The 25,185-nt window shown below is 35.6% G+C and overlaps 4 protein-coding genes and 1 long non-coding RNA gene across 8 annotated transcripts; 4 read left to right on the top strand and 1 right to left on the bottom strand.

The window, feature by feature from the left end:
* Positions 1 to 2,720: 2,720 nt before the first annotated feature.
* Positions 2,721 to 5,218, top strand: LOC116169622 (zinc finger MYM-type protein 1-like). 2 transcript variants are annotated; one of them, XM_031485774.1, is made up of 3 exons: positions 2,721 to 3,020; positions 3,081 to 4,850; positions 4,953 to 5,218. In XM_031485774.1, exons 2-3 carry the CDS (start codon positions 3,172 to 3,174, stop codon positions 5,128 to 5,130), a joined length of 1,857 nt encoding a protein of 618 aa, XP_031341634.1. In that variant the 5' UTR covers positions 2,721 to 3,020; positions 3,081 to 3,171; the 3' UTR covers positions 5,131 to 5,218. The 2 variants fall into 2 exon arrangements, with proteins under 2 accessions (XP_031341634.1, XP_031341628.1); XM_031485768.1 differs by having other exon boundaries at positions 2,721 to 4,850.
* A 6,289-nt stretch (positions 5,219 to 11,507) lies between these two features.
* LOC116169663 (transcription regulatory protein SNF2-like) lies at positions 11,508 to 12,441 on the top strand. The gene is made up of 4 exons (XM_031485813.1): positions 11,508 to 11,795; positions 11,857 to 11,941; positions 12,024 to 12,165; positions 12,308 to 12,441. Exons 1-4 carry the CDS (start codon positions 11,780 to 11,782, stop codon positions 12,422 to 12,424), a joined length of 360 nt encoding a protein of 119 aa, XP_031341673.1. The 5' UTR covers positions 11,508 to 11,779; the 3' UTR covers positions 12,425 to 12,441.
* Positions 12,442 to 15,013: 2,572 nt separating this feature from the next.
* LOC116169648 lies at positions 15,014 to 16,403 on the bottom strand. Of its 3 annotated transcripts, none has more exons than XM_031485807.1 (4): positions 16,251 to 16,403; positions 15,706 to 16,186; positions 15,598 to 15,653; positions 15,014 to 15,539 (listed from the first exon to the last, which is right to left on the bottom strand). In XM_031485807.1, exons 2-4 carry the CDS (start codon positions 16,182 to 16,184, stop codon positions 15,532 to 15,534), a joined length of 543 nt encoding a protein of 180 aa, XP_031341667.1. In that variant the 5' UTR covers positions 16,185 to 16,186; positions 16,251 to 16,403; the 3' UTR covers positions 15,014 to 15,531. The 3 variants fall into 3 exon arrangements, 2 of the variants coding, with proteins under 2 accessions (XP_031341667.1, XP_031341654.1); XR_004145023.1 differs by having other exon boundaries at positions 15,024 to 15,119; positions 15,178 to 15,539; positions 15,706 to 16,403; XM_031485794.1 differs by having other exon boundaries at positions 15,706 to 16,403.
* A 1,732-nt stretch (positions 16,404 to 18,135) lies between these two features.
* On the top strand, positions 18,136 to 18,827 carry LOC116169673. Its single transcript, XR_004145027.1, has 2 exons — positions 18,136 to 18,650; positions 18,701 to 18,827. It is a non-coding gene; the product is annotated as an uncharacterized LOC116169673 (long non-coding RNA).
* A 4,804-nt stretch (positions 18,828 to 23,631) lies between these two features.
* On the top strand, positions 23,632 to 25,081 carry LOC116169638. The gene is made up of 2 exons (XM_031485784.1): positions 23,632 to 24,105; positions 24,161 to 25,081. The coding sequence occupies exons 1-2, from the start codon at positions 23,910 to 23,912 to the stop codon at positions 25,024 to 25,026; spliced, it is 1,062 nt and encodes a 353-aa protein (XP_031341644.1). The 5' UTR covers positions 23,632 to 23,909; the 3' UTR covers positions 25,027 to 25,081.
* The last annotated feature ends 104 nt before the right edge of the window (positions 25,082 to 25,185 follow it).

Below are 25,185 nucleotides of genomic sequence, written 5' to 3'. Positions count from 1 at the left end.
CGACACGGATTACCATGTTCCCCTGCATGCCAAAAATGTATGGGAGATTGCTCAAACAAAGGGTAAGAATATTGTATACTTTTGGATATACATAATTTACTACCGAACCTTTAATATTTATATGTAAAATTTATTTATTTATTATCCCTCTCTTGTTCTGAGCCCTCAACAGGCATGCGCCCAATTACAGAGTGACCCGCATCATGCTATTTAGAGGTGCCTTTTCAGTGGTGATAACGCAATCTCAGAGGAGGTCAGCGATGTACTTGGTGATTCTTCATGTATATAAATGTATAAGCCATACATTTTTTACCCCATGTTTTAATATATCTTATGTCTTGTTAATGTGTATTTTTATTAAACAAAATAATATAGTTCTATTCTCTATTCGCAGGGGAGCCCGACCGGGCAGCACTTAGGCACACCAGAGGCCCATTGTGCCTACCCCCTTTTTTCGCAACTGAGTTCAGAGCCCGTTCCTCTCAATGAAAGATAGGACCCTGTTTAGCCTAAGTTGCTTCACCATCCTCGGTTCCAGGTATCTGTCTCCAAGGAGTTGATATCTGTCCCTGATCAAAGCGTCACAGTGACAGACCACATGCTCGGTAGTTTCATCTGCCTCGCCACAGAACCTGCACGTTGACTCCTCCGCGAGCCCAATGTTATGCAGGTGATAGTTGACCATCCAGTGTCCCGTAAGGACACCAGTGATCTTCCTAAGCTGGCTTCTATTCAGTTTTAGAAGCTTAGAAGACCCCGATTTGCCAACGGGCCCTGTTAGAAAGGCCTTGGACTGTCGGAGTCCGGTTACTTGTTGCCACTGAGCCTGGAATTGACTGGTCAACCAATCTTTAATCCTGGCCCTAACAACGGAGGGAGCAATCCCTAGGGTAGGCTCGGGCCCGATGAAGACCCCACCACTGCCTTCGCGAGCCAACTCGTCCGCCCTTTCGTTGCCCCCTATTCTGCAGTGCGCTGGCACCCAAATCAAACTTACCCTATAATAATATAGTTAAGTTTATATATCACAACTTTGGAATATCTTGGGTTTCACCGCGCGCGATGTCTGCAAAAAGTGCAGTAGGGAAGCCTCTCATGCAGTTCCGATGCCAGTAGGTTATATTTGTTATCAAAAATGAATTCCCTGACCCCAAAAACATAAGTCTAGACACCTTACACGACCCGGTGTGCCTTAAAAATATAATTCGATCAAAAGTCTGTCATTTTCTAAAAATGGCGGCTTTTCACGGACTTCCGGTATCCGGATTACATTTCTGGCGCTACCATTGGATTCCTCGGGTTAAAATCATACGACATCGACATCCAGATCCCGTCTCTAGGCCATATTTAGTTTTTAAAAAAATGTTACAATAAATCACCCCCACCCCCTCTAAAATCTACCCACACGGAAAATGTCAAGTGTTCTTCGAGTCAAATCGTTTAAATGGCTCTAAGAAACAACTGTACCAAGTGGCACCTTGGTATAAAAAAATGCAGTATCTTTCAAGAATTTCCGTTATACCGCTAGTACTATACTAATATGCTGTGGGTAGTTCTTTTTTCGGCCATTTAATTTTGTATAATCTCACTTTACCTCTTTTATTCAACCCGTCATCAAATAAGGAGAGGTAATTCAACTAATATTGAGGAGTTACTGTACGCGACCAACCTCAAACATCTTTACGTCGAAGTCTCAGCAACTGACACATAAGCAAGTCGCAACTCCAGCAACACTAAGTATTAGCCCTTCAAACCCATTTTTATTCACACATTGCAATCAGAAATATTATATAAATAATATTACGTAGCACATCCAGAAAGTAAGTTTCCCTATTTTTTTGTTTGAAAGTAAACGTATTTATCCGGATAAATTGCGCATGCGTAACATATCTATGGCGTAGCAAGCATATGCCGCCCGGACAGGTTCCGACTGGTGCCAGTAGCATTATAGCAGTAGCCCACAATGCAAGGGCGCCGCCAGAGAGGGGCCAGGAGGTGCCGTCGCCCCCCCTGGGAAAACGTACGTTTTATAAAATGCACATTTAATAATGCAAGACCAGATAAACGGTCTTACATTTTATTCCTTATGTAGGTTTTCAGTCGTTTAAATGACGAAAAACGTCTTTCAGCAGATACCTGATACCACACTGTAATGTGTAGGTGTACGTAACTCAGTAACTGTACGTTTGCTAAACAAAACGATTAGTAAACAATACGAGCGTCGACTGTCGAGGTCGAGCGGAGCGTTTTCGCCTTGCCTTGCATATTTCAGTTCTATAAGTTACATCTTTTGTTTAATGTTGTTCGACAAGTTGAGGTACTTATTTCAGGTTGTTCTAAATATGTAAAGTCGAAAGTCCTGTAATTTGTGTCTGTGCATAAGTTAATCTAATAGTTTTTGTTTTGCATTCGATAGTACTTACCTCTACGATCTACTAGCTACTAAGTAAAAAGTAGGTAAGTTTCAATTATTTTTTATCTATTTGCTAACACCAATTACATTACCAAATCCTCAATTTTCGTTTTTATTTGTTACCTAGTGATTTATATAAATATATCTTGTTTCAAGAACTTACAATGAAAGATTGAATTTTCATTCCAGGTTTTTCTAAAATGGACATAAGAATTTTTTTTAATAAACGGATTAAAATCGATAACAACATTAGTAACACCACAAACCAGTCACCTGATCCAATTAATATTGAGTCTGAAAATGAGAATGCTATAAATGCCAACTCACACAACTACCCTAATAATCAAAGCCCAGCAGGCCTATCCAGTTTTTATGAAAATGGTAACGCTTGTCCACCGAAAACTTCTACTCCTACTACTTCCATAAATTGTACATCAGATACAGATATAGGGCACTATGTAGACACAAAAAACATATGCAATTTGAATGATAGAACAAAATACTTATTTTTGCAAAATCCTTGGAAACCAGAGAAGGGATACAATTTTAAACAAGATGCTCCTGATGGAAAAAGACCTTTTCTTTATGAATGGTTTTGTCTTTATGAGTGGGTGACTTATTCTAAATATTATAAAGGAGCTTTTTGTAAAACATGTGTATTCTTTAGACCCCATGTATCAAGAGGTAGTCTACTAGGCGCATTTATAACCCGTCCCTTTAGAAATTTCAAAAAATTTCACGAATGTGCTAAATCACACATGGCATCAGAATGGCATCGCGGTTCATCAGAAAAGGCCGGCAATTTTTTGTCCATCATGCAAAATAAAACACAAAGTGTGGAGTTACAAATCAATGACCATGTTAAAAAACTGATTGAAAAGAATAGGACGAAACTTAAATCTATCATTTCAACGGTAGTATTTTGTGCAACCCATAACCTACCACTAAGGGGTAAAACTGACGAGCATGCTATTTTTAATGATCTCCTTCACTTTAGAGAGGAATCGGGTGACGCAATTTTGGAAGAGCACTTGCGAAGCGCTCCAAAAAACGCAAAATATATTTCTCATGAAGTACAAAATGAGATTATAGATACATGTGCTGCAATACTTAGAACCGACCTTGTAAATAATATAAAAAGTAATGAAATATATTCTATTATGGCAGATGAAAGTATGGACATCGCCGGTATCGAGCAACTATCCCTTGGTGTTAGGTTTTATGATAAAAAAGATAAAGTAATAAAGGAAGAATTTCTTGGTTTTACGCCCCTTCACCATGGGCTTGATGCTGAAACCATCGCAAACGCTATTACTAACACGTTGACGAATTGGGGATTAAACTTACAATACGCTGTTGGGCAAGGTTACGATGGTTGTAGTACTATGGCTGGAAAAATCACCGGTGTGCACAAAAGGATCAGTGAAAGCTTCCCTATGGCAAATTTTTTCCACTGTGCCAGTCACCGACTTAATTTGGTGATCAACGATCTAAATGCAGTACCACAGATTAGAAACACAGTTGCAACTGTTAAAGAAGTTACTAAGTTTTTTAGGGAAAATTCGCAAAGAAGGGCAGTTGTGGGATCTTTACAAAAGCTGTGTGAAACAAGATGGTCGGAAAAATATAAATCAATCAGAAAATTTCACGCAAAGTTTGTGAACATTGTTGAAGGACTTCATTTACTTTCCAATGAAGGAAACAAAGACACGAAACAGAAAGCGTTTCAACTTTATTCTGCAGTGACGTCAACCGTTTTCATTGTTTGTTTGGAAATTGTAGCCAAATACTCAGCACAACTAGAAATAGTAGCTCAAATGTTACAAGGAGTAGAAGTCGATCTAATGCGAGTTTCAAAGCACATCGAAAGGCTGGTAGAAGTATTGGGTGCTGATAGACAAAACGACGAAAATGAATTCACTGCTTTAATGAAAAATGTGGCAAAGACAGCTGAAGATTTAGGGCTCACGTTGACTACACCTCGTGTGACCAAAAAGCAATGCCATCGTTCCAACGTACCCTCATCATCAGGAAGCATGAATATAGCAGATTACTACCGAAGATCTGTTTTCATACCATATTTGGATTCTCTTATTCAAGCTTTAAGAGAGAGATTTTCCGATAGAAACCAAGAAGCATTTGAACTTTTTAACCTCCACCCTAAAAATATGAAAGCACTAACAAGAAAAGAATATGAACACTCTTTGGAAGTTATTTTAAGGAGTTACGGCAGTCTTCTGGACAACTTTATGACAGAGGGACTCTTGTGGTATGATCTCTGGACTCGCGATAATGCCAGTGCCGAAAGTGTAAACAAGATCTGCTTGGTAGAGCTACTGGATCACAATCATGCATTCTTCTTACCAAATGTGAGCAAGGCAATTCAAATAGCAATTACCCTGCCTCCAACAACGTGCACGATCGAAAGATCTTTTAGGTAGGTACCCAAATATATTTTCTATTTGTTCCTCTCTATGTTTGAATGTACTTAATAATGATTTTGGTGCATCTATTTTACTGAGTTATTTACTTGTTTCAGTACTTTGAGACAAGTAAAAACTTGGATACGAAGCTCAATGGCGAATTCCCGATTAAGTGGACTATGCTTGATGTCGGTGCATAGGGATTTGATCCAACAATCAAAAGATGCATTTATAGAAAAATCCATTGACTTGTTTGCAATGGAGCAACGGAGAATGCAGTTTTTGTTTAAATAAACGAATGTAATATTAATAAAGTACTAACCTAGTAGCTAGTAAGTGTTATATTTAAATAAATAGTTCACAGCGATTAGCTATATATGCACAGAAAAATACAGACAATTTTATCTATGGCTATAGTCACGACAATGAATTTTTTGAATACCCTAATATGTTTATCTGATACTATGCCAATGAAATGATTAATGATTTTACGTATACATAGTAAGTACAACTACAAGTGAGCGAATATGGCGAAAGAGATTTTGGGGTAGGCATCCTAGCATGAACCGATCGTACTTGCCCCCCCTGATAACATTTTCTGGCGGCGCCCTTGCCCACAATGGCAGCTCTTTACACTTTCTTACACATACAAATTTAATAAAATTAAGAATAAAAAAAAACAGTATTTTAATCAGAGTAACCAGCACGACCGTATTATTGATAACCTCTTTCTAAGCTATGCTCCAACATTTTTATCTTTTTCACCAAAAACCAAAGCTACTTTAATAATGGAGACGGTCCAAATATTTGGTCGATCTCGACTGCAGGAAGTGGATGCTAATAGATAGAAATTGTGCATCACGAAATCGGTCTAAGATATCATAGACGTGAGGCAACGGATAGGCGGCACCTTCAGTAACCACATTAATTTTTCGATAATTCCGCGATGCCCAAGGTGAGTTCCTACTGCGTATTCGGAGCTAGCTTCATCCTCTTCCAGAAATCAATTTCTAATATTAGAGTGGGAGGCATATAGGAACAGATATTGACCCGACGACTGAACATTTATCCCCAGTGGCAACAGCACAATTATTTTGTATAGGTATGTAGGTGAACTAAACGATCCCATCCCTTTTTCCCTAATAGGGTTTGACACACCCGAATCTAGGAGCCGTAGCATTTCCTGACCGAATACAGAGATTTGGAGGTATGGCCGTTCGCCTTCTTCTAATTGTGCAAATAAAAAGTCTACATGAGACGAGACTTCTTGTCTGTTGACAGCAGCTTGGTTTATTTCTGACCTCTTCCCTCGTTCCCTGTGCACAGATGGGGCAGCTGCACCTTGTAAAATTAGGTTCGCCACAGCGAAAACAATGCCTGCTGAATGGATTATCACACCACCAACTTCGCCTGCAATTAAAACCCTTAGGATCTCTTCCCTTGCGATTTTTCGTAGTTAACTTGAGTTATCTGATCGCTATACCGGGTGGTGTCTAGCACGACGCAGCATAAGGATTTCAATTGTAATTTCTTTATAGTCAATTACTAGCTCCCCTAATTATTTTAGAGCGAAAGTCTAAATACGTTTTTTTTAGAGAAAAAAATACTGCATCTGTTCATACTATTACTTATAATTTTCCGTTTTTCAAAACCGTAGAAATCGACAAAATAAACAGGTTCATTTTACAATAAATCAAATATGCCTTGGAAATTACCTAAAAAAACAGCGATCACGTTTCATTATTTGCCTTTGACGTATATTAAATTTATACTTGTTTATAAATTAGTTACAGAACTGCAAGTGCAATAACGTTCAAAATGTTCGTCAAAACCATCAGGAAAACGACAATACATTCAACGTTTTGGCTGCAGTAGCGGAAAATCCGAATATAAGTTTAGGAGCAAATCTTCTTCAAATCAGTTTTTTCTTCGATTATGTATATATATTATATTCCGGAAAATGATAAACAAATAGTATCTGATGCAGATGCAGCTTACATTCTCTAAAAAAACATTAGATGCCTTTTATTGCGTCGGTTAGTTGAAACAGAATTAAATATGAAAATCGTTCGACGTCAAACAACAATAACTTAGATGCGATGCGCTTGTAGTTTGTTAAAAGATTCCAAAGCATCCCTGATTTATAAAAATGTAATTTTTTATTTTGTCGATTTCTACGGTTTTGAAAAATGGAAAATTATAAGTAAAAGTATGAACAGATGCAGTATTTTTTTCTCCAAAAAAACGTATTTAGGCTTTTGCTCTAAAATAATTAGGGGAGCTAGTAATTGACTATAAAGAAATGACCATTGAAATCCTTATGCTGCGTTGCGCTAGGCACCACCCTGTATACATAGCAAGCGGTAATTGTCAGTATGCTCCAAAATGACAGTCGGGCTTACGAACGAGTCAGCCGTGGTACAATAGTAGCTATACATAGATCTGCAATGTGGCAAGACCATCGGTTACATTAAGAGTAATGCTAATTAAATCAATGGGGTGATATATTCACGTTGCGTATAGCAAACAAAAACTATTTGTAAAATATTTAGTCTGGGTCTTTTTATTCTCAAACGCTGTGTAGCTAAAAATACGAATAAATAAATAATGGAAATATAAATTCTAAAGCGTTCGACAGTCGCATTGCCTGTTATTGAATGGAAAGCTATCGTCTTCTATACTTGTGGCCTACTTGGAGCAGGCTTATATCGCTGTCATCATAAATTGCTTGCATGTAAGTAAACCATAAATTGCGCTCACTTATGATAGAGGTAATCAAATAGAGAACGATTATAGAAAATGGAAATATCAACACTAACAGTCACACGATTGGAAATTGCCGTGCTAACTCAAACATTGCTGTCTATATTTATACAAAAACAGTTTCATACAATTTCACGGCGGCATACTACACGCAACTATTCCCCAATGATCACTTTAAAAATATGTAACGTTGCGTGTCAGGTTGATCAAAAACTATAATTGCCTACGCACAATTTATGGAGTAAATCTTGGGTTGGTGTGAAATTGTGTGCAAACAAAGTAGAAATAGGTACTGCATACAAAAGTTGAGCTAGAAGTAGATCGCATTCTGGAGGAAATGAAAGCAACTTAACAAACGAATTTAAAATGACAAAAGGAAATAATAAAAACGTAAATAATGAACACCAAACCTCGAATACATTAAACTCGTTTTATTATGCTTATACGAGTTTATATTAACAAGAACTTTATGACAAGTAATTTAAAAGACCGAGATTTTAATACCTTTTGGTCTATTTAAAATTTTTAGTATTCTTGTTTTATTTGTTTCGACACGTTAACGTTTTTAGAGAAAAAGGCGCCGCGGCGGGCGCTTCTCTATCCCTTACCTTGATTTTAACATTTTCTAGAACTCGTAAACTTTACTAATACGGCTAACAAAAAAATATGCAAGATCTGACACAAAAGGTAAGCAACCTAATAATTTGAAAGTAGCTATAGTAGTAGTTTTTAAGCAGATTGCTAGTGTTTGAAGTTGTGTTGCCGGGTTCATCTGTACACAAAACACGCCATTCCCTTAAACAAATAGTAATATTCTCCTCGGTGTTTTCAAGGTTTGCTATTTGTGCTCCTCGGGCTGCATTGTTATTAAGAATGAAAGAGGGAAAACACGACGACGATTACGATCTAATACAATGATCATTTTCTCACACTGTCGGTAGAAAAATCGCTCATCACGTCCACTATTTCTATCGCTAGATGTAGCTTGCGATGCGGGTAAGAAATTCAAGGTATTTGTAGCATTAATATTGTGCCATAGTAGTCTATATACGAGGTCTGAAAAAAAGAAGTTAGCATTTTGGGAATTATTAGCAAACTGGCCTTCTGTTTAGCCTGTATTCGTCAGTATCATTCCATTTTTTTCTGTACTCCATCTATTTGTTTACTGTTTCTTGTTAATCAGCTTCCAACCCAATCCACGTCATTCCCAAGCCCATCAAGATTGCGTTGAACAATGAGAACGCCTGTGATTCTGTGACTTTCTTAGGAATAAGATTTTCTTTGTCCGTCCAACCACATTACGTTTCTCACACATATTGTGAAAAGGTTTTGTGTGTGTAAAACTACACATTTAAAATGATAACGTTTCCTTATCGTAACGAATTCCACGAACTTACCCACCTCGGGTTCAAGTAGAAGTTCCCCCGTAAGAATTCTGTCGGCATTTTTGGCATAGAGATCTTGCTCCTTGGTGTATGTGAAATTTTTCGTTTATTCAAGGGATCGAAAAGCGAAGCGAAGCTTCGCTTTTCGATCCTTATTAAAGGGATCGAAAACAGCAAGCGAAGACTTCGGCTTTTTCGATCCTTAAAAAGAGACACTCAATCCGTTTACTTCGATTTTCATTTTTAATTTCATTTTAAAATGGCAGCGATTTTGATGAAAATTTTATCGGACCCTTTTTGAGACGATTTCGAATCGATCTCACCGGAGAATTTCGCTACTCTGGAAAAATCTTCCTGAGCGGCTGGGGAGCATATCGTCCGTCGAGGTGCGCGTGCGCGGTTAATAAAAATTTCGCCGTAGCATAGGGCCAATTTTCGGTTAGGTGTAGGGCGTCCGGAGGCGCCGGCGCGGAGGGTGGTAAGGGAATAGATTTTGGGGCAAATTTCTATGGGGTTAAAGAAAATTCCGAACCGGCGACCTACGGGGTAGCTGATCATAAGAAGCGAAAAAAATCGAAAAAATTTTAGAAAAAAAATTCGTAACTCGAAAAACTTCGCGGAACTTTTTTTCGGCGCTTTCTGAGCCGTCGGGCGACGCCAGAGGAGCGTATTTGTGGCCGCGGGTGGCGATTCCATTCTATAGCCCCGTTCGGAACACGCGCGGACCCGGAGGGTCGGCATCTCGGAAAAAGGTGGTTTTCGCATTTTTCCCAACTTTGACGCGCTTCTACAGGGCCGAAACGGTTAGAGTTAGAGGCAAAACGTACAATTGGCCGAGTTGTAGATCTCGACGAGAATCTACGAGACGAGGGGTCCGCGGGATCGCCCTAAACCACCCCCGAGGGGGTGAAGGGTGAAAAACCGGAGATTTTGATAGCGCGTCACGGCGAACGAGATACGGGCTCTGAAACGGATTCGGATACCGTGCGGCCAAGTTTTTTCTTTTCTTTTTCCGTTTACCTCGAGGAGGTAACTCGGGTACGGACAGGCGCCGTGGTACAATTTTCTCCGCCAGGTCTGCAAAAGTCACGGACCGCTTCGTTTGTGTTTTTTACCCTGCAATTAAAGCGCCGAAGAAATTGCGAATCGCCGCGCTAACCGCTTTTTTAATTCAATTGCGAGCTTAATATTTGGAACGGAGAATTTCGGTAGAGGTCTCAAAAATTGCGAGAAAACTACGAGAACGTGTTAACATCGGTTCGGAACGAGTGCGTGATCGATTTGTTGTTCGCAAAATAAGTGTATAAAGTTTACCGTGTCGGTTAACTTGTCAAACGGATTCCGTCAAGTTTTTTAAGAAGTGTTTTTTTAAAGGAAATTAACGTAATTAAAAATGACGGTAAGTGTTCGTAAATTGACTATTATAAACTTCAAATGCTTGATAAGAGTGTGGAGTAAATAAAGTTGCGTTTAAGATAATTGCTAATTTAGCGTATTCTCGTCCGTATCTATAGTGGTTTAAAAGAAGTGTTAAATGTAAGTCCCGATGTAGCTTAGTGTGTAAGTCAAGTTCAGGACTTTCAACTTGACGGATGGCGCCGTAATACGAACCCGATGCGCGCGCGACGTTTTTTTTGACAAATTTTTTGATAAATTATAATCATAATCAATGTTACAATGGGAAAGTTGCTGCTGAGATTTAATTATATGTAGGCGAATTGCATTTGGGCATATTCTTGAAAATTTGAAGTGCCGCTGAGAGAAGTTTTTTTAATAGTTAAGGCTGTCGTATAGGACGCGTAGTTTTTCCGGTATAATATTTTTTTTAAACAGACGCAGACGGGAACGTTCAATGGGAAATATTAGCTCGGAATTATTAGCTATCGTACGCACCGCTCTGGGAAATTTTTTGGTAAAAAAAAAAACCCGTTAGCGTCCGCGATGTTTACCAATTTTCTTTTAATAATTTTTAAAACGTTTTTCACTTAGGTACAATAGGAAAAAGTTTAGCCTATTTACTTTCTCTATTGGAGACGGCCGATCGGAAGGCGATGGATTGGAACTAATCCCCTTGATCGAGGGGGTTATTTCGTTTATAGCCGAGATAAATGTCGGGACCGGAAATTTTTGAAAATTTGTTAATACGATCGTTTGGTCCAATAATTTAATTGAGAAATGATTAGAGATTTGTGCAAGAAGTTTTTTGACATTTTTCAAAAAATTCGAAGAGATTCTGACATTGTTCATAGAAGTGGATTTTACCGTTTATCTATTCCTTAACCTATAAAATAAAACACTAATTACCTGATGTCTATAATTGCGCTAAAATATTTCTCGTCACAGCGGGCCTTTAGAATAAAGAAAAAAAAATAATTAAGATGCACTTCCTTATCGACGTGAATACGTGTCAAAAAAAACTTGAAGAGATAATTTAGCGGTTAAAAGAACACGTGCTCTTGGTAACTGTTGCACAATTCATTAGATATTGTAATTTCTTCACAAATGCCGCCGCCGCCGCTTCGGCAGCATTTGAGATAATGTTGAGATAAACACCTGTAGATATTACAAGTATTTAAAGGGTGAAATGTTATTTTTTCGAGTTAGTTCAAGTGCAGGTTTCAAACCATAAAGATCGTAAGTATACTTAACACTACCGATTTGCATTTTTATATTTCAAAATTCGTTTTTCTGAATTTGTTGTAATTAATAAAGTAGGTATATCATTTAATCAATGGTAAACCTGATCTTCTAGGAATTATGTTAACATATTTTTTTTGTATTTTTCAGAAAATACAATGTCTGTCGTGTCAGGTAATACATAATTGTAATTGTAAAAAATAAAATAGCTAATACTTTCGTATATTTCTTTTAGAAAATGAAATTAGAGTTGCCGAAGAAGTGATGGTGGAGGTCCATCGGGACGCCGAAAACGTCGGCGACGTCCCAAAGACGGATGTGTAAGTTAACGACAGAATCAAATTTATATTACACAAGCATTTCTATTTATACACGTGTTTCTTACAATTTTTCTTTCTGTAGAACTCAGAACCGTACTGAAAATCGGAGGGGACGTGGACGTGGGCGGGGACGTGGGCGAGGACGGGGACGTGGGCGAGGACGCGAACGAGAACCTAGGCCACGAAGAGAACATCGTGGTCGTCGAGGAAGACAAGAAGCAAAAGTAAGATTTAAAAAAAATAAATTTTAAATTCACTAACACGTCAGCAGAAGCAGGTAGTTATAAGATTGATTGATTGTTTCTGTAAAATGTAAATTCAAAAATTTCAGAGAGATACAAAAAAAGTAATTTATTTCTATTTTAGAAGACCATCAGCCCACCGGCTCCACCGACACCGGCTCCGCCAGCATCGGCGCGTCAAGATGCCCCCTCACAAGGGGGCAATACATTCACATTTCATTTCAATTATTACTTTAAATAAATAAACATACATAAATTATATAACGTGTTGAGATTTTATCCCGATCTGTCTCGTACAGGCCACATAAATTGAACCATCAAATCTAAAAAAATTATTACTACCATATCCTAGTCCTTATTTCATTTACATTTAAATTTAAAATGTGTTACAAAAAAGATGCAATTCTATCCGTTAAAACACCTCTCGATTCACCGTTGATCTCAGTTCGTCAAACATGTTTGAGAACGGAGCAATCTATGGTGGACAATTGGCACGTCGACTCAGTAATTCATTGACATATCCATAAGTCGAAGGGTGGAGTGCGACAGGTGTTTAGACATACTGTTGACAGAACCACTTGCGAAATGTCAACTTACACCGCAAGCGTCACGTCACCTGCGGCAGGTAGATGGGTTATTGGTTCATATGGAACTGTCTACACGAAGATACTTTTCCATTAGCCTCCCGCTGCATTGAGAATACTATGCCAAAAAGACATATCACTACGAAACAACAGTTTAGAATGCTCAAAGTTTATGAAGTATATTTGACATGAATTCTTCCCTGTAAGTTTTCTAGTTAGTTTTAAATCGTACCACGTAACGAAATAATCAAGAGAATAAATAATTTTGCGATCGTTTCCAAACTTTGCTTTTTGTATTACCATGGGTACATTTTTATTTTACTATAATAATTATAGGTTAGGCATTAAATTTTTATAAAATTTGCCTTTAGACAGACAGTCCACAATTTGTCAAAGAAGATTTTATTTATAAAGAACAAATTTTATACTACCTTATATACAGGGCGTATTACAACAAAATATACAAATTGGTTTAATAATATTGATAACGCCAACGCTAATTCATCATCTGGAGAAGATAATTAATAGCAATTGTAAAAGTTTGTAATATGAGGTGTGATCGTTATATTTGGGTGGCTTACTCGAAACGTAAAGAGACGAACTATTTTTGGTAAATTGGTTTTAATAATAAGTCGATCGTAGGTAGACGAGACGATAAAACTGGCTTACTTCCTTCATCCATCGATGCTACAATTAAAGTTATGTTATTTTGATTTGATATAGATCCATAAATCAAATTCGCAATGAATATGTGGATAGCGATCAACTTAACTTAAAAAACCTTCCTCGTAATTCGTTGATGATCCTTGGGTTGTAACAATTCATGTTCAAAAAATAAGTTAACGGTTACCCGATTTCAAATTTAATTACCATGGATTTTATGCGGAGATGTACTTGATCGGCTTTATGGTTCAGTGGTAGAGCACTGTACTATAAAACCGGAGGTCGGGTGTTCCGAATCAGGTTTTCCTAATTCGTAAGGTAAATACCGGAGTAGTATAAAACAACTTAAGACCTTCTGCAGAAGACCTCTAAATAGTATTATGCGGGTCACTCTGTAATTGGGTGAATGCCTTTCGAGAACCCAAAACAAAAGGGGGATAATAAATAAATAAATTTATTCGAATTTACAATTTGTTATTATATAGGTACCTACTACAATATAATTTTTGATAATCTCACATTCGAAAAAGTTCAAATATTGATATATACGCTTTTAAAATTCAAATTGAATAATAATATTTATTGTCCCAACAGATACATAGAAGCTTTCAAAAAAAGAACAAAATTATATAGCTACAGCTCAAGTGAGTGCAATATAAATAAACGTTGCCGTTAACATAATGATCGAAAAATAAAATTGATTTGCCTCTAAGCTACACAAAGCAATATTAGATTCGAATGAACATGAATAATACCCAAAAATAAAAATAATTTTGTCGTGAGGCTACATAAATGATGCGGAAAATTATATTTACAACAGCATCAACAACATATGAAAATAATGATAAATTAATTACATTTAGCAACAATAGCTTTAAGTTAGTAATACAGATATTAATAAAAATCAAATACCCAAAAATAAAAATAATTTTGTCGTGAGGCTACATAAATGATGCGGAAAATTATATTTACAACAGCATCAACAACATATGAAAATAATGATAAATTAATTACATTTAGCAACAATAGCTTTAAGTTAGTAATACAGATATTAATAAAAATCAAATACCCAAAAATAAAAATAATTTTGTCGTGAGGCTACATAAATGATGCGGAAAATTATATTTACAACAGCATCAACAACATATGAAAATAATGATAAATTAATTACATTTAGCAACAATAGCTTTAAGTTAGTAATACAGATATTAATAAAAATCAAATACCCAAAAATAAAAATAATTTTGTCGTGAGGCTACATAAATGATGCGGAAAATTATATTTACAACAGCATCAACAACATATGAAAATAATGATAAATTAATTACATTTAGCAACAATAGCTTTAAGTTAGTAATACAGATATTAATAAAAATCACATGTTATAAAATGAAGAATTTTTTAAAGCGTTTGTTCGACATTGAGATAGGTAAATGAAAAGTTACTACATGCCTGGATGACAGACGTGGAACAAAAAATGTTATACAATTGTACAAACATGTAAAGTCAATATTATTTTGCAATAAAAATTACATAGAAAAAGCAACACTTATACACTTCCTTCTTGTATACTTAAGGATGCAAATTGAAATCTTTCCAACAGAATGTCATTTGCGTAATCTGTCACCGGGTAAAAGCGCTAACTTAAGTATTTGAAGCGAGACGGTTGAAATTAGTTAGGTGATGAATCTACAAAAAAAAATGAAAATTACTACAAATGAAAAAAGTAGGTACCTTCTTTTTTTACCTGATGTTAACAACGGCATGCCATGCAATACTTTGACAGGCGAATGCACAGCAATTCGACTCAATTAAAAAGAAGAATCGGAAGAACGAATAAGCAGAAACTAAATGATTTGATAATACAGGATTATTACAGATAGATGATGTTATCGATTTCGATTGAAAATAAAAATGGATTGGTATGTTTATAATATACTAAATATTTTTCCTAAGAATGTATCTATCTTATTTCTTTGTATGATAAATAAAACTAGATTAATGCACGCTTGCAATTATCAACATTATTTGTAATAACCCTGTATAACGTATTTCAAAAGGCGAATCGTCTTCAATTGCCATCATAAATCTGAAACGATTATTACGTACCTACAATAAAAATAAATATTTTATTTTCAATTATAACTCATATACGCACTCAACTTACTTCGAATGGCACGGTATATTTTTTTCAACCCTGCTGCGTTCGGATGTATACCATCACTGAAATTTTCCAAATTAATACCACATACAAAATATCATATATGAAACTTACCGTTCGAATATACGTTCCACATTCTCGCACTGAAACAAGGCGTACAAATCGATAAGTTTAAAAACATCACGGCGATTAGAGCATATATCTCTAATCGCCGCATTGTATTGGGACAATTCGATTTGTACGCTTTGCCCAGTACGGATCATGGGAGGAACGGTGCACAGCAGGGCTCGATATTGTAACGTCCATTTCCTTAAGGTACGTAATAACCCCTTCAAATTTCTAATGGCAACGGAAGCCTTTACGCCTCTTGAAATATCGTTCGTACCAATCAAAATAACCAGAGGAACATTCCGTGGCACAAACCATTTAGAAGCTGCATTACGCGACCTCTCGATTCTTCGTCTTAATTGCGTTATAGTTTGGCCCCCGATACATAAATCCACCAAACGCTTGCCGTGCATCCACCGAACTTTCCGTTTGCACACCGTTGCCAACATCCTTCTTAATATACTGTCTCCCAAATAAAATTCCATCACTACAAATGTTGATAAATATAATAAGTTACTATCAATCGTTAAGGTGATTCAAAAAATACTTACCACGATTATTAATAAAAATTAGAAAGGAAACACACAAACACACACCTTTTGTATTATAAAATGGCAGACTGCGTGTCTTCCACTGATCTCAATAAAAATTAAATAGAGATTAGTGGTGTCTCCATAATAAAAAGAAAACGTTTACATTTCTTAAAAAAATCCCACAATTTAACGTTCCCATTTCTTAAACTTCTTAAACTGTATTTCAAACTTTTATAATAATAAAGGAAGGACCGAAGGACTAGCTAAAATTGTGTCCAATATGGTTTTTTCGGTATGATACCGGTGATTTTATTTTGTTTCGCTCTACTCACCCCATTTTCTACAAATTCTATTGTAAAAATAAATTGGAAATTTATTGTCCGATTCGTTTTGTTTTTCTACCGCATTAAGCGACGAAGATTACCGAACGCACGTTAACCGACGTACGATCTTAGACTACTCTTTCCTTCTCTAAGCGTACGATGTAGGACGGTGGCGCCACTTCATTTCCAGGCAGTGTTGCCAACCGTACCATTATAATGGTACATGCGCCATTATCGAAGTATGTGTACCAGTTTCCATTGTAATGCAAGAGGTACGCATAATTGTACCATTTCACAAAATTGTACCATTTTTTGTAACATTTTTAAGAGATTTAAGTGGATATTAATTTTTAAGTGGAGACAGGTGGTGCAAATTTAAGTAAATGCGGGCAGCGGTGCGCCACAGCCACTGCCGAGTGCCGACTGCCGAGTCCTGATCCACTCTTCTCTTGTACGCCAAAGCATTGCCAAAGCAAGTTTAGTTTTTTCAGTTGTTTACTGTTTGTTTGGTTGACAAAACACGATTACATTGTGTGGATTCGCAACTACAGTGATCTACATAGATGTAACGGTAGCATAAGAATAAGCCCTTCGTGTGCGTGTGAGCGATCGTTTGCACGCTCCTAAACAGCCATTGCATGATGTGTTGCCTAAAATTTGAACACAAAACCCTTTATAAGAGCACCGTATTAAAGTTACTTTTCATTTAGCTAAAACGTCTTAACTTTAGCACCCTGTATAAGATTGCACATGGTATACCATTATACAACATCATTGTGCCATTTTTCCATGAAAGTTTTACCATAATTGGTGTTTTAGTTAGGTTGGCAACACTGTAATTCCAGGGCATCCATTGCGATCACGTTTCGTCTTTGAGAAGGTGTTCAAGATTTTTCATTTACGTCCATCGGCCCATTTATATCGTTTTTAATTGTATATTTTATTGGTAAATGAATTACGGTATACGATTCAATTTATGGCGACACGTATTTTTGTAGATTTCGAAGAAATTCTTCCACCTCGTGGAATTTCGATCTTTCGTGGGATTCGATCAATCGTGGGAATTTTACTCATTTTTTTATCGTTCATTTTATATTGTAAGTGACAAATCCCTAGTATAATACGCTATGTGAAACTGAAAAAAACACTTTTGTTAAAAGATTTTCAAGGTTACCTTCGACATCAATTATGAGGCCCCCGAAGAAAATTGAAAGGAGCGGCATTGAGTTTACATAGATGCCAAAATTCGAAGACTAGGTAGTATAATATGATTTATTCTGATTAACGAAAACTATTCTTTTAGCTTCGAGTACTCGATGTCAGTCAACAATGTTCCCTGCCGGCCAAATGATGTAGAACGTGTGGATCTCGGTTCTGGTAAAAAAAAAAAAACATAATTTTTTTAATTTGTGTGAAAGACGGGTGATGCGGACTTTCTTCAACTTCTCAGGGCTTCTGACTCCAAATATCTGCCATCGTGGAAAAAATTGGAAAAGGTAAGAATATAATTATACAAGGGAAAAAGTACTAGATTTTTACTCAAGGTTGTGTTATCAAAAAACCCCGAGGCTAAAATCTAACATTTTTTTCCCTTTTTTGCTTGCTAATTGTCGAAACGCATTGGTGCGATTCTCAAGATATGAAAAATACATTACTAACGAACCGTTTTCGATAATCTTTTTAAATTTTTTATCGCATTTTCATACACCAAATGCTTTATCTTATTTTATTCACATTTGTGAATTTAAACTGATACAGATTTTAATTTTTGTAAGGTAAACCATTCCATGTTAATTCATTTTTTGTTTGAGTTTTTTAGGTCCGTTCTTATCATCGAAGGTACCACCGTCTACAATATCAGTCTCTATCTTCGTAACGCAAGGAATATATTTTTTTGATAATTTTACGTAAATGCGAAATCATTTAAATTTTTTTCAAGCTTCACTAAAAATTGTGTACCGATGTTTCTTAGAAAAACGATTTCGCATTCACGAATTGTTAACGATCAATATTAATACATTTTTTTCAATTTATAGATTCGCTCTTCACGAATAAAATTCTGCGCAACAGAATAGGTACTATCAAAAATGGACAGGTATAGAAAAATAATGTTTGTACATTTAATTATTTTGTTCTATTTTTCAGTTCCACCTAAACAGACGACCGCGACCTTACGAAGAATTCTCACCTGCGAAGATAATTATTAATCAATATTTGAAATGTAAATTTTTCTTTAAATACCTAAATCATAATAAATGTAAAATCAAATTTCGAATTTTTTTTACTCTCCAATTTGTAAATAGATGCGTTCATATATAATATGTAATTTTGACGGTATTAATGCGAAATATGCTCACTCTAGCGTAGACTTGAAATGCGTTGGACATTAGGTTATTTGTATGTTGAAGAAATTTTTTTTAACTTTTTTCGTAATACAAATTCAAACAACAATTATAAATGAAGCTAAACAAAATGTGACACCAAACAGCTTTGCACATTAGGTTATTTGTATGTTTAAGATTATTTTTTAACTGTATCCGAAATAAAAATTCTTAATAACCCTTCCCCAACTAAGTAAAATAACCGAAGACTTTCGATTCTTAACACACGCGCCTCGTATACCAATGCCGAGCGAGCCGAAGGCGAGTTCGGCATCACTTTGGCCCTCCCTTAGCTTGGGGCATTAGGTTATTTATAGATTTAAGAAATTTTTTTTAACTTTTTTAAAATACAAATTCAAACAAAAACTGAAAATGAAGCTACAGTGTGGCACCAAACAGCTTGGGACATTAGGTTATTTGTAAATTAAAAAAAATTTTAATTTTTTTTTAACTTTTTTGAAAAACAAATTTAAACAAAAATTATAAATGAAGCTAAATCGAATGTGACACCAAGCACCGGTGGATATTAGGTTATTTGTAGATTTAAGCTATTTTTTTTAACTTTTTTCGAAATACAAATTCAAACAAAAATTCTCGAGCTCGCCGTTCTCGCGACGAAAACGGCTCGCATTTTTCCTCCATCAATGTCGAGCGAGCCGAAGGCGAGTTGGGCTTAACGAGGGCTCTCCCGTAGACCCGCCTCTCCCCGTTCGCGGCGGCAAACGACGCTTACTTACGGCCCTACACGCGCCCACCTTTCCCCGTCATTCATCTAAACCTAATAAAAAAACGGAGATCCTTGCGAAAACGAATAACAAAATACTGTTTCGCTGATATTAGTTTCGGCCCGATATACTTTCTACAGGTTAAATCGAAATTTTAAAAAAAAGTTTCTTTGTATCTCGCGAGGCTTTTTTATACCTACATATTTTATATATACTTCTTTAAAATACAAATTTAAAAAAAACTGAATATGAAGAGTGTGGCACCAAACAGTTTGGGACGTTAGGTTATTTGTAGATTTTTAAAAATTTTTTTAAACTTTTTTGAAAGACAAATTCAAACAAAAATTATAAATGAAGCTAAATCGAATGTGACACCAAGCAGCGGTGGATATTAGGTTATTTGTAGAATTAAGAAATTTTTTTTTAACTTTTTAAAAGACAAATTTAAACAAAAATTTATAAATGAAGCTAAATCGAATGTGACACCAAGCACCGGTGGACATTAGGTTATTTGTAGATTTAAGCTATTTTTTTTAACTTTTTTCGAAATACAAATTCAAACAAAAATTCTTTATAACCGTAGCGATGTTTCCAAAAAACAAAAATATTCCTCATAAATTAAAAAAAAAAATGTCCAATCAGTCTGATCAATATCATTTTCTTACCACACCAACACTGAAACTGAATAATTGTCTTTGTAGAACAGTGAACAGTGCGAGGCGAAGCCGAGCTATGGGCCGTTACAAATCAGAGCGAGGCGAGGCGGCCGGAGCCGAGCGTATTTGTCATCAAACCCAAAAAATGATAATAAAAATTAAAAAATCTTATGTGCAAATTTGGATTGAACAAGCTGAATAGAAATTTTCAAAAAAAGGCATTTAATATAGGTGATGTTTCAAAAAAACAAAAATATTCTTCCCAAATTCAAAAAAATTATCAATTCAGTCTGCTCAATATTATGTTCTTACATTACCAAAACTGAAACTAAGAAATTGTCTTTGTGCAACAGTGATCAGTGCGAGGCGAAGCCGAGCTATGGACCGCGACAAATCAGAGTGAGGCGAGGCGGCGAAGCCGCCGGAGCCGAACGTATGTTTCATCAAAACCAAAAAGTGATAACAGTATTTAAAATCTTATGTGAATTATGTGCAGATCTGGATGCAACAAGTTGAATAGAAATTTTCAAAAAAGTCACTTTGTATAGGTGATGTCTTCATAAACAATATTCCTCACAAATTCATAAAAATATCAATTCAGTCTGCTTAATAGCATTTTCTTACCAAACCAAAACGGAAACTGAGAAATTGTCTTTGTTCAAACCTCATAGTGCGTGTTGACATCTGACAAACGAAAAACATAAATCATTTTACACTATTTCTTGCAGTAGTGTGGTAAAATGAAAAGTGCGCGGTAGGTAGGTTCATCTAATTAAATTGTGCAAAAATCGTATTGCGCCGAACATAGATTACATCTCCAAAAATTAATACACAAACGTATAATACCCCTCTTTTTGGCGATATATGTGCAAAATATACTCACTCTAGCGCAGTCTTGAAATGCGAAGCATTTTTACCAACCTATGTAATGAGATTGACCATTGACATATCGATGCTTTTTTGAACCGAATCAAATTTCTTTTCCCGTTTTAAAAAATTGTAACAACCATTAAGCAAAAGAATAACAAAAAAAATAAAAAAAATAAAAAAATAAAAAAAAAATTTTAAAAAAATTGACAAACGGTAAACCACATAAAGAAACAAAAAAATAATAAAATAATTTTAAAAAAAAATAATAAATTAAAAAAAAAAAATTAAAAAACATTCTATACGGTAAACAACAAAAAAAGGCGTACGTTAATTAAACGGCGCCGATAGGTCCGTAAGGACCTATCTAGTTATATATTATATATTATTGTTTCGTTTACGGTTTTTCATGTATACTTTGGTTCGGCTTTCGTTTAAGTTAATAATTCTCTGCGTACGTAAACTTTTTAGTGGGGTGAGCACGTGGTGCGTGCAAGCATGCTATTAATCGTAAGTTTTGAACAATTATAGTTATAATTAGGCTCTATAAACATTAATAGACTTACTTTGTGCATTTTTTGTCGCAATGGAGGCCAAGACTGATTTAGGTCCTAAAGTTATTGCGGAAAATGTCAGTATTGTATCTATTCTTAACCGGTGCACTATACTGCTCTCCTTTCGATTGAAAATTCCTGGTGGCTTCCATTTATTTATGTTTTCTTTTCCTAGTCTTAGTTTATTATTTCGACGTGCTCCATTTTTGTTGCATATCATTTTTAAGCGCATCTTTAAATCTTTCGTAAGATCCAGATCTCTGCGAATTTTGGTTTGGTTAGTTTCTTTTGCCTCAGAGGCAGCATGGCGTGCTACTATGCCCCATAATAATATATGTTTTCTTGTTTTTGCACAGTTGCGCTTTCATTCGACATTATTTTCTAATTAAAATAGCATATGTACAGGGTGACCAAATAAGAATGCGAGGTACTGTATCTGGGAACCTGTCCATTGTAGATGCTTGCGGTAAAAAAAGTTATTACTAAAACGGCCACGAGAAAAACCTGGAAAATATTTTTAAGTTTCTGAAATGGCCGCTAGGGGGCGTAACTGCAATCTGGAATCTAAAAAGTTATGTTTCTGGTATTCCGCTATATTAACCTAACAAAAAATGCCCGGTCTTTAAAGTCGACGATAATCTGAACCTTTTTTGTGTGACAATTTTGCTTGTATCTCTAAAAATAAAGTGGTGGTGAGTATTCAAAGGTTTCCGTAAAGAACACCCTGTATCTTCGAAACGGCTGACCCGATTTTAACAAACTCGGGTTAACTGAAAAGAGTTATTCTTCGGATACAAATATTAAAACATATCGCCGCTTGAGGGCTTTTCTCGACATTCCGACAAGAATGGATAATTTTCTAAAAAAAATTAAATGCGTTGGTTTGATTTTTTTTCTTGAAAAATTAGCAAAATGATGCCTAAACAAGCTCGCGAAAACCGCATCTCGATATCTTGTTCCTAACCTAAAATTTAAGCCAAAGAAAATTTTATACCCTCAAATTTTTATTTTTTTTAAGATAAAATTTTTCCGAAATTATTTTTATTATATAATTTGTGACCCTAAGGAGGATCGATTTAAAAAAGGAAGCTTTTAATGTCGCCGTAAATGCTCGAAATGCTGACCATCACGATATACAGGGTGGTGACTTGCGTCACGCATCATAGGGATTTCAATGTAAAATTCATAACATGCGATTATTGGCTCCCCAAATTATTTTAGAGCAAAAATGTATTAAGGTTTTTTGTAGAAAAAATTTTTTTACGTCAATAAACCCTATTAGTTTTCAATTTTTTACATAATAAAGACGGAAAATTGGAAAAATAAAACCCGCATCTTTTTCAATAATCTGCGATGCCATGGAATTTTCTAAAACAAAAAGATATCCAGTTAGGTATCAATTAGCAGCAGTTCGAAATGGATTTTATGATCGACTTGGTTACTGTCTTGCAGTTAATGGTGACTTATTCGAACATTTATTGTAAATTGTTATGTTAGGAAACCATTTTTAGTAATTTGATCTTTCTTTATGTTGAATTCGCTGTTCTAAATATAATACTTTTTGATAGAATTTGATTTGTTTTATAGCAGACATTCCATGGCATGACGGATATTGTAGTTTTTGTATTATAAAATTCCATGGCATCACAGATTATTGAAAAAGATGCGGGGGTTATTTTCCCAATTTTCTGTCTTCATTATGTAAAAAATTGAAAACTAACGCGGTTGATTGACGTAAAAAATTGTTGTCTATAAAAAATCTTAATACATTTTTGCTCTAAAATAATTTGGGGAGCCAATAATGGCATGTTATGAATTTTACATTGAAATCCCTATGATGCGCGACGCAAGTCACCACACTGTATATCTATCTATACATATATATCNCTCAAACTCGAACATAGGGATTTAACATGGAGTTGAACGTTTTTGCGGATTTCTGCTCGCCAACTTATTCTACAGAAAAGGTAATGGTATCATTGGAAAGAGAAAATTATTGCGCATCCACTGATACTAACAACAAGACTAAAAATTGAAATTGTAATGAAAAATTTTAAATCGTTTTGATTAAAAATTCGACAGTATTTTCCAAAACATAGTAGGCTTGAAACAGTTTGTTTATCAATAAAAATTTGACGTTTACGCTTTTGTGAAACTGAATTTACGGAAAGATGAATAATTATACCAACGAAGAAAGAGTTTTTATGGTAAAAACCTTTTATAGCGGTGTTAGTTTGCGAAGAGTTCGAGATTTGTTTGCCGTTGCGTTTAATACGAGACCGATACCATCAGCAAGTACCATACAAAAATATGTAGAAAAATTTGAAAATCAGGCAAATATTTCAGTAGAATCAGAAAGTAGGGGTGGTGAGCATTACAAATTTTATTTTAAAACATGTTCTAAAATGACATCATATCATAGGATATCGACAAGGGGATGACCGCACAGAAGAGCAAGTTTTGGCGATGATAAATGCAGACCCAACGTACAGTTTGAGGCAAATTTCCCATGAAACTGGTTTATGTAAGTCGCGGGTATGGATGATATTAAAGAAATACAAATATCACCCTTATAAACCACAATGTCATCAAGAGATTTTTTATGTTGACGAAGAAAGTAGGAGTGCATTTTGTTATGAGATACAAGAGCGCGCTAACAACGATCGCCGCTTTCTATCGTCGATATGCTTCACAGACGAGTGTACCTTTACCCTCAATAATGAACCCAATGTTCAAAACACACGTCATTGGGCTCAGGAAAACCCTAGGCTTAATATTTCAACCAGAACTCAGTATCCTCAAAAAATTAATATCTGGGCTGGGATTTTTAATCATAATATTATCGGCCCATTTGAAATTGAAGGAAACTTAAATTCAGAAACCTATTTAGATCTTTTGGTAACAAAGGTAGGACCCGCATTGGAAGACGTTGCAAGAGAAAATCAGGAGATCTGGTTCCAACAAGACGGCTGTCCTGCGCATTTTGGTTTAAACGTTAGACATTTTTTAAATAATTCATTTCCAAATCATTGGATTGGTAGAAGTGGTACCATAAATTGGCCAGCCAGATCTCCAGATTTGGCACCTTGCGACTTCTTCTTGTGGGGACACCTTAAAAGTAAAATTTATAAAAGACGCCACCCAGATATTAATTCTTTGAGAGAAGCTATAGTTACTGAATGCGCGTTAATTACTAACAGGGAGTTAGCGAATGTGCGAAATAGTTTTTACAACCGACTGGGATATTGCTTAGCTCAAAACGGGGGGTTATTTGAATATTTACTTTAATTTGTTTTTCCTTACTAGTATTTTTGTGTATTTTTAATAAAAATCGTTCGAAGCCTTTATTGCTAACATACTATATTGGTGTATTATAGAAATAATTGCCAAAAGACTACGAATTGAATACACATATTAATTCCCTATGTTCGACTTTGAGAGTGGACA

Source organism: Photinus pyralis, unplaced genomic scaffold, assembly GCF_008802855.1.
Source record: "Photinus pyralis isolate 1611_PpyrPB1 unplaced genomic scaffold, Ppyr1.3 Ppyr1.4_LG1, whole genome shotgun sequence".
NCBI classification, from domain to species: Eukaryota; Metazoa; Arthropoda; class Insecta; order Coleoptera; family Lampyridae; genus Photinus; species Photinus pyralis.
The sequence above is the reverse complement of the archived record's forward strand: the minus strand, read 5'-3'. Positions and strand labels throughout refer to the sequence as shown.

Excerpts from the sequence above, each read along its gene's own strand:
- LOC116169622 (XM_031485774.1), top strand. The coding sequence starts at position 3,172 with ATGGCATCAGAATGGCATCGCGGTTCATCAGAAAAGGCCGGCAATTTT. Across the intron at positions 4,851-4,952 it reads ACGATCGAAAGATCTTTTAG|TACTTTGAGACAAGTAAAAA; the intron begins GTAGGTACCCAA and ends TACTTGTTTCAG.
- LOC116169663 (XM_031485813.1), top strand. Across the intron at positions 11,942-12,023 it reads GACGTCCCAAAGACGGATGT|AACTCAGAACCGTACTGAAA; the intron begins GTAAGTTAACGA and ends TTCTTTCTGTAG. Across the intron at positions 12,166-12,307 it reads GAGGAAGACAAGAAGCAAAA|AAGACCATCAGCCCACCGGC; the intron begins GTAAGATTTAAA and ends TTTCTATTTTAG.
- LOC116169648 (XM_031485794.1), bottom strand. The coding sequence starts at position 16,184 with ATGGAATTTTATTTGGGAGACAGTATATTAAGAAGGATGTTGGCAACG. Across the intron at positions 15,654-15,705 it reads GTGGAACGTATATTCGAACG|TGATGGTATACATCCGAACG; the intron begins GTAAGTTTCATA and ends GGAAAATTTCAG.
- LOC116169638 (XM_031485784.1), top strand. The coding sequence starts at position 23,910 with ATGAATAATTATACCAACGAAGAAAGAGTTTTTATGGTAAAAACCTTT. Across the intron at positions 24,106-24,160 it reads AGAATCAGAAAGTAGGGGTG|GATATCGACAAGGGGATGAC; the intron begins GTGAGCATTACA and ends ATCATATCATAG.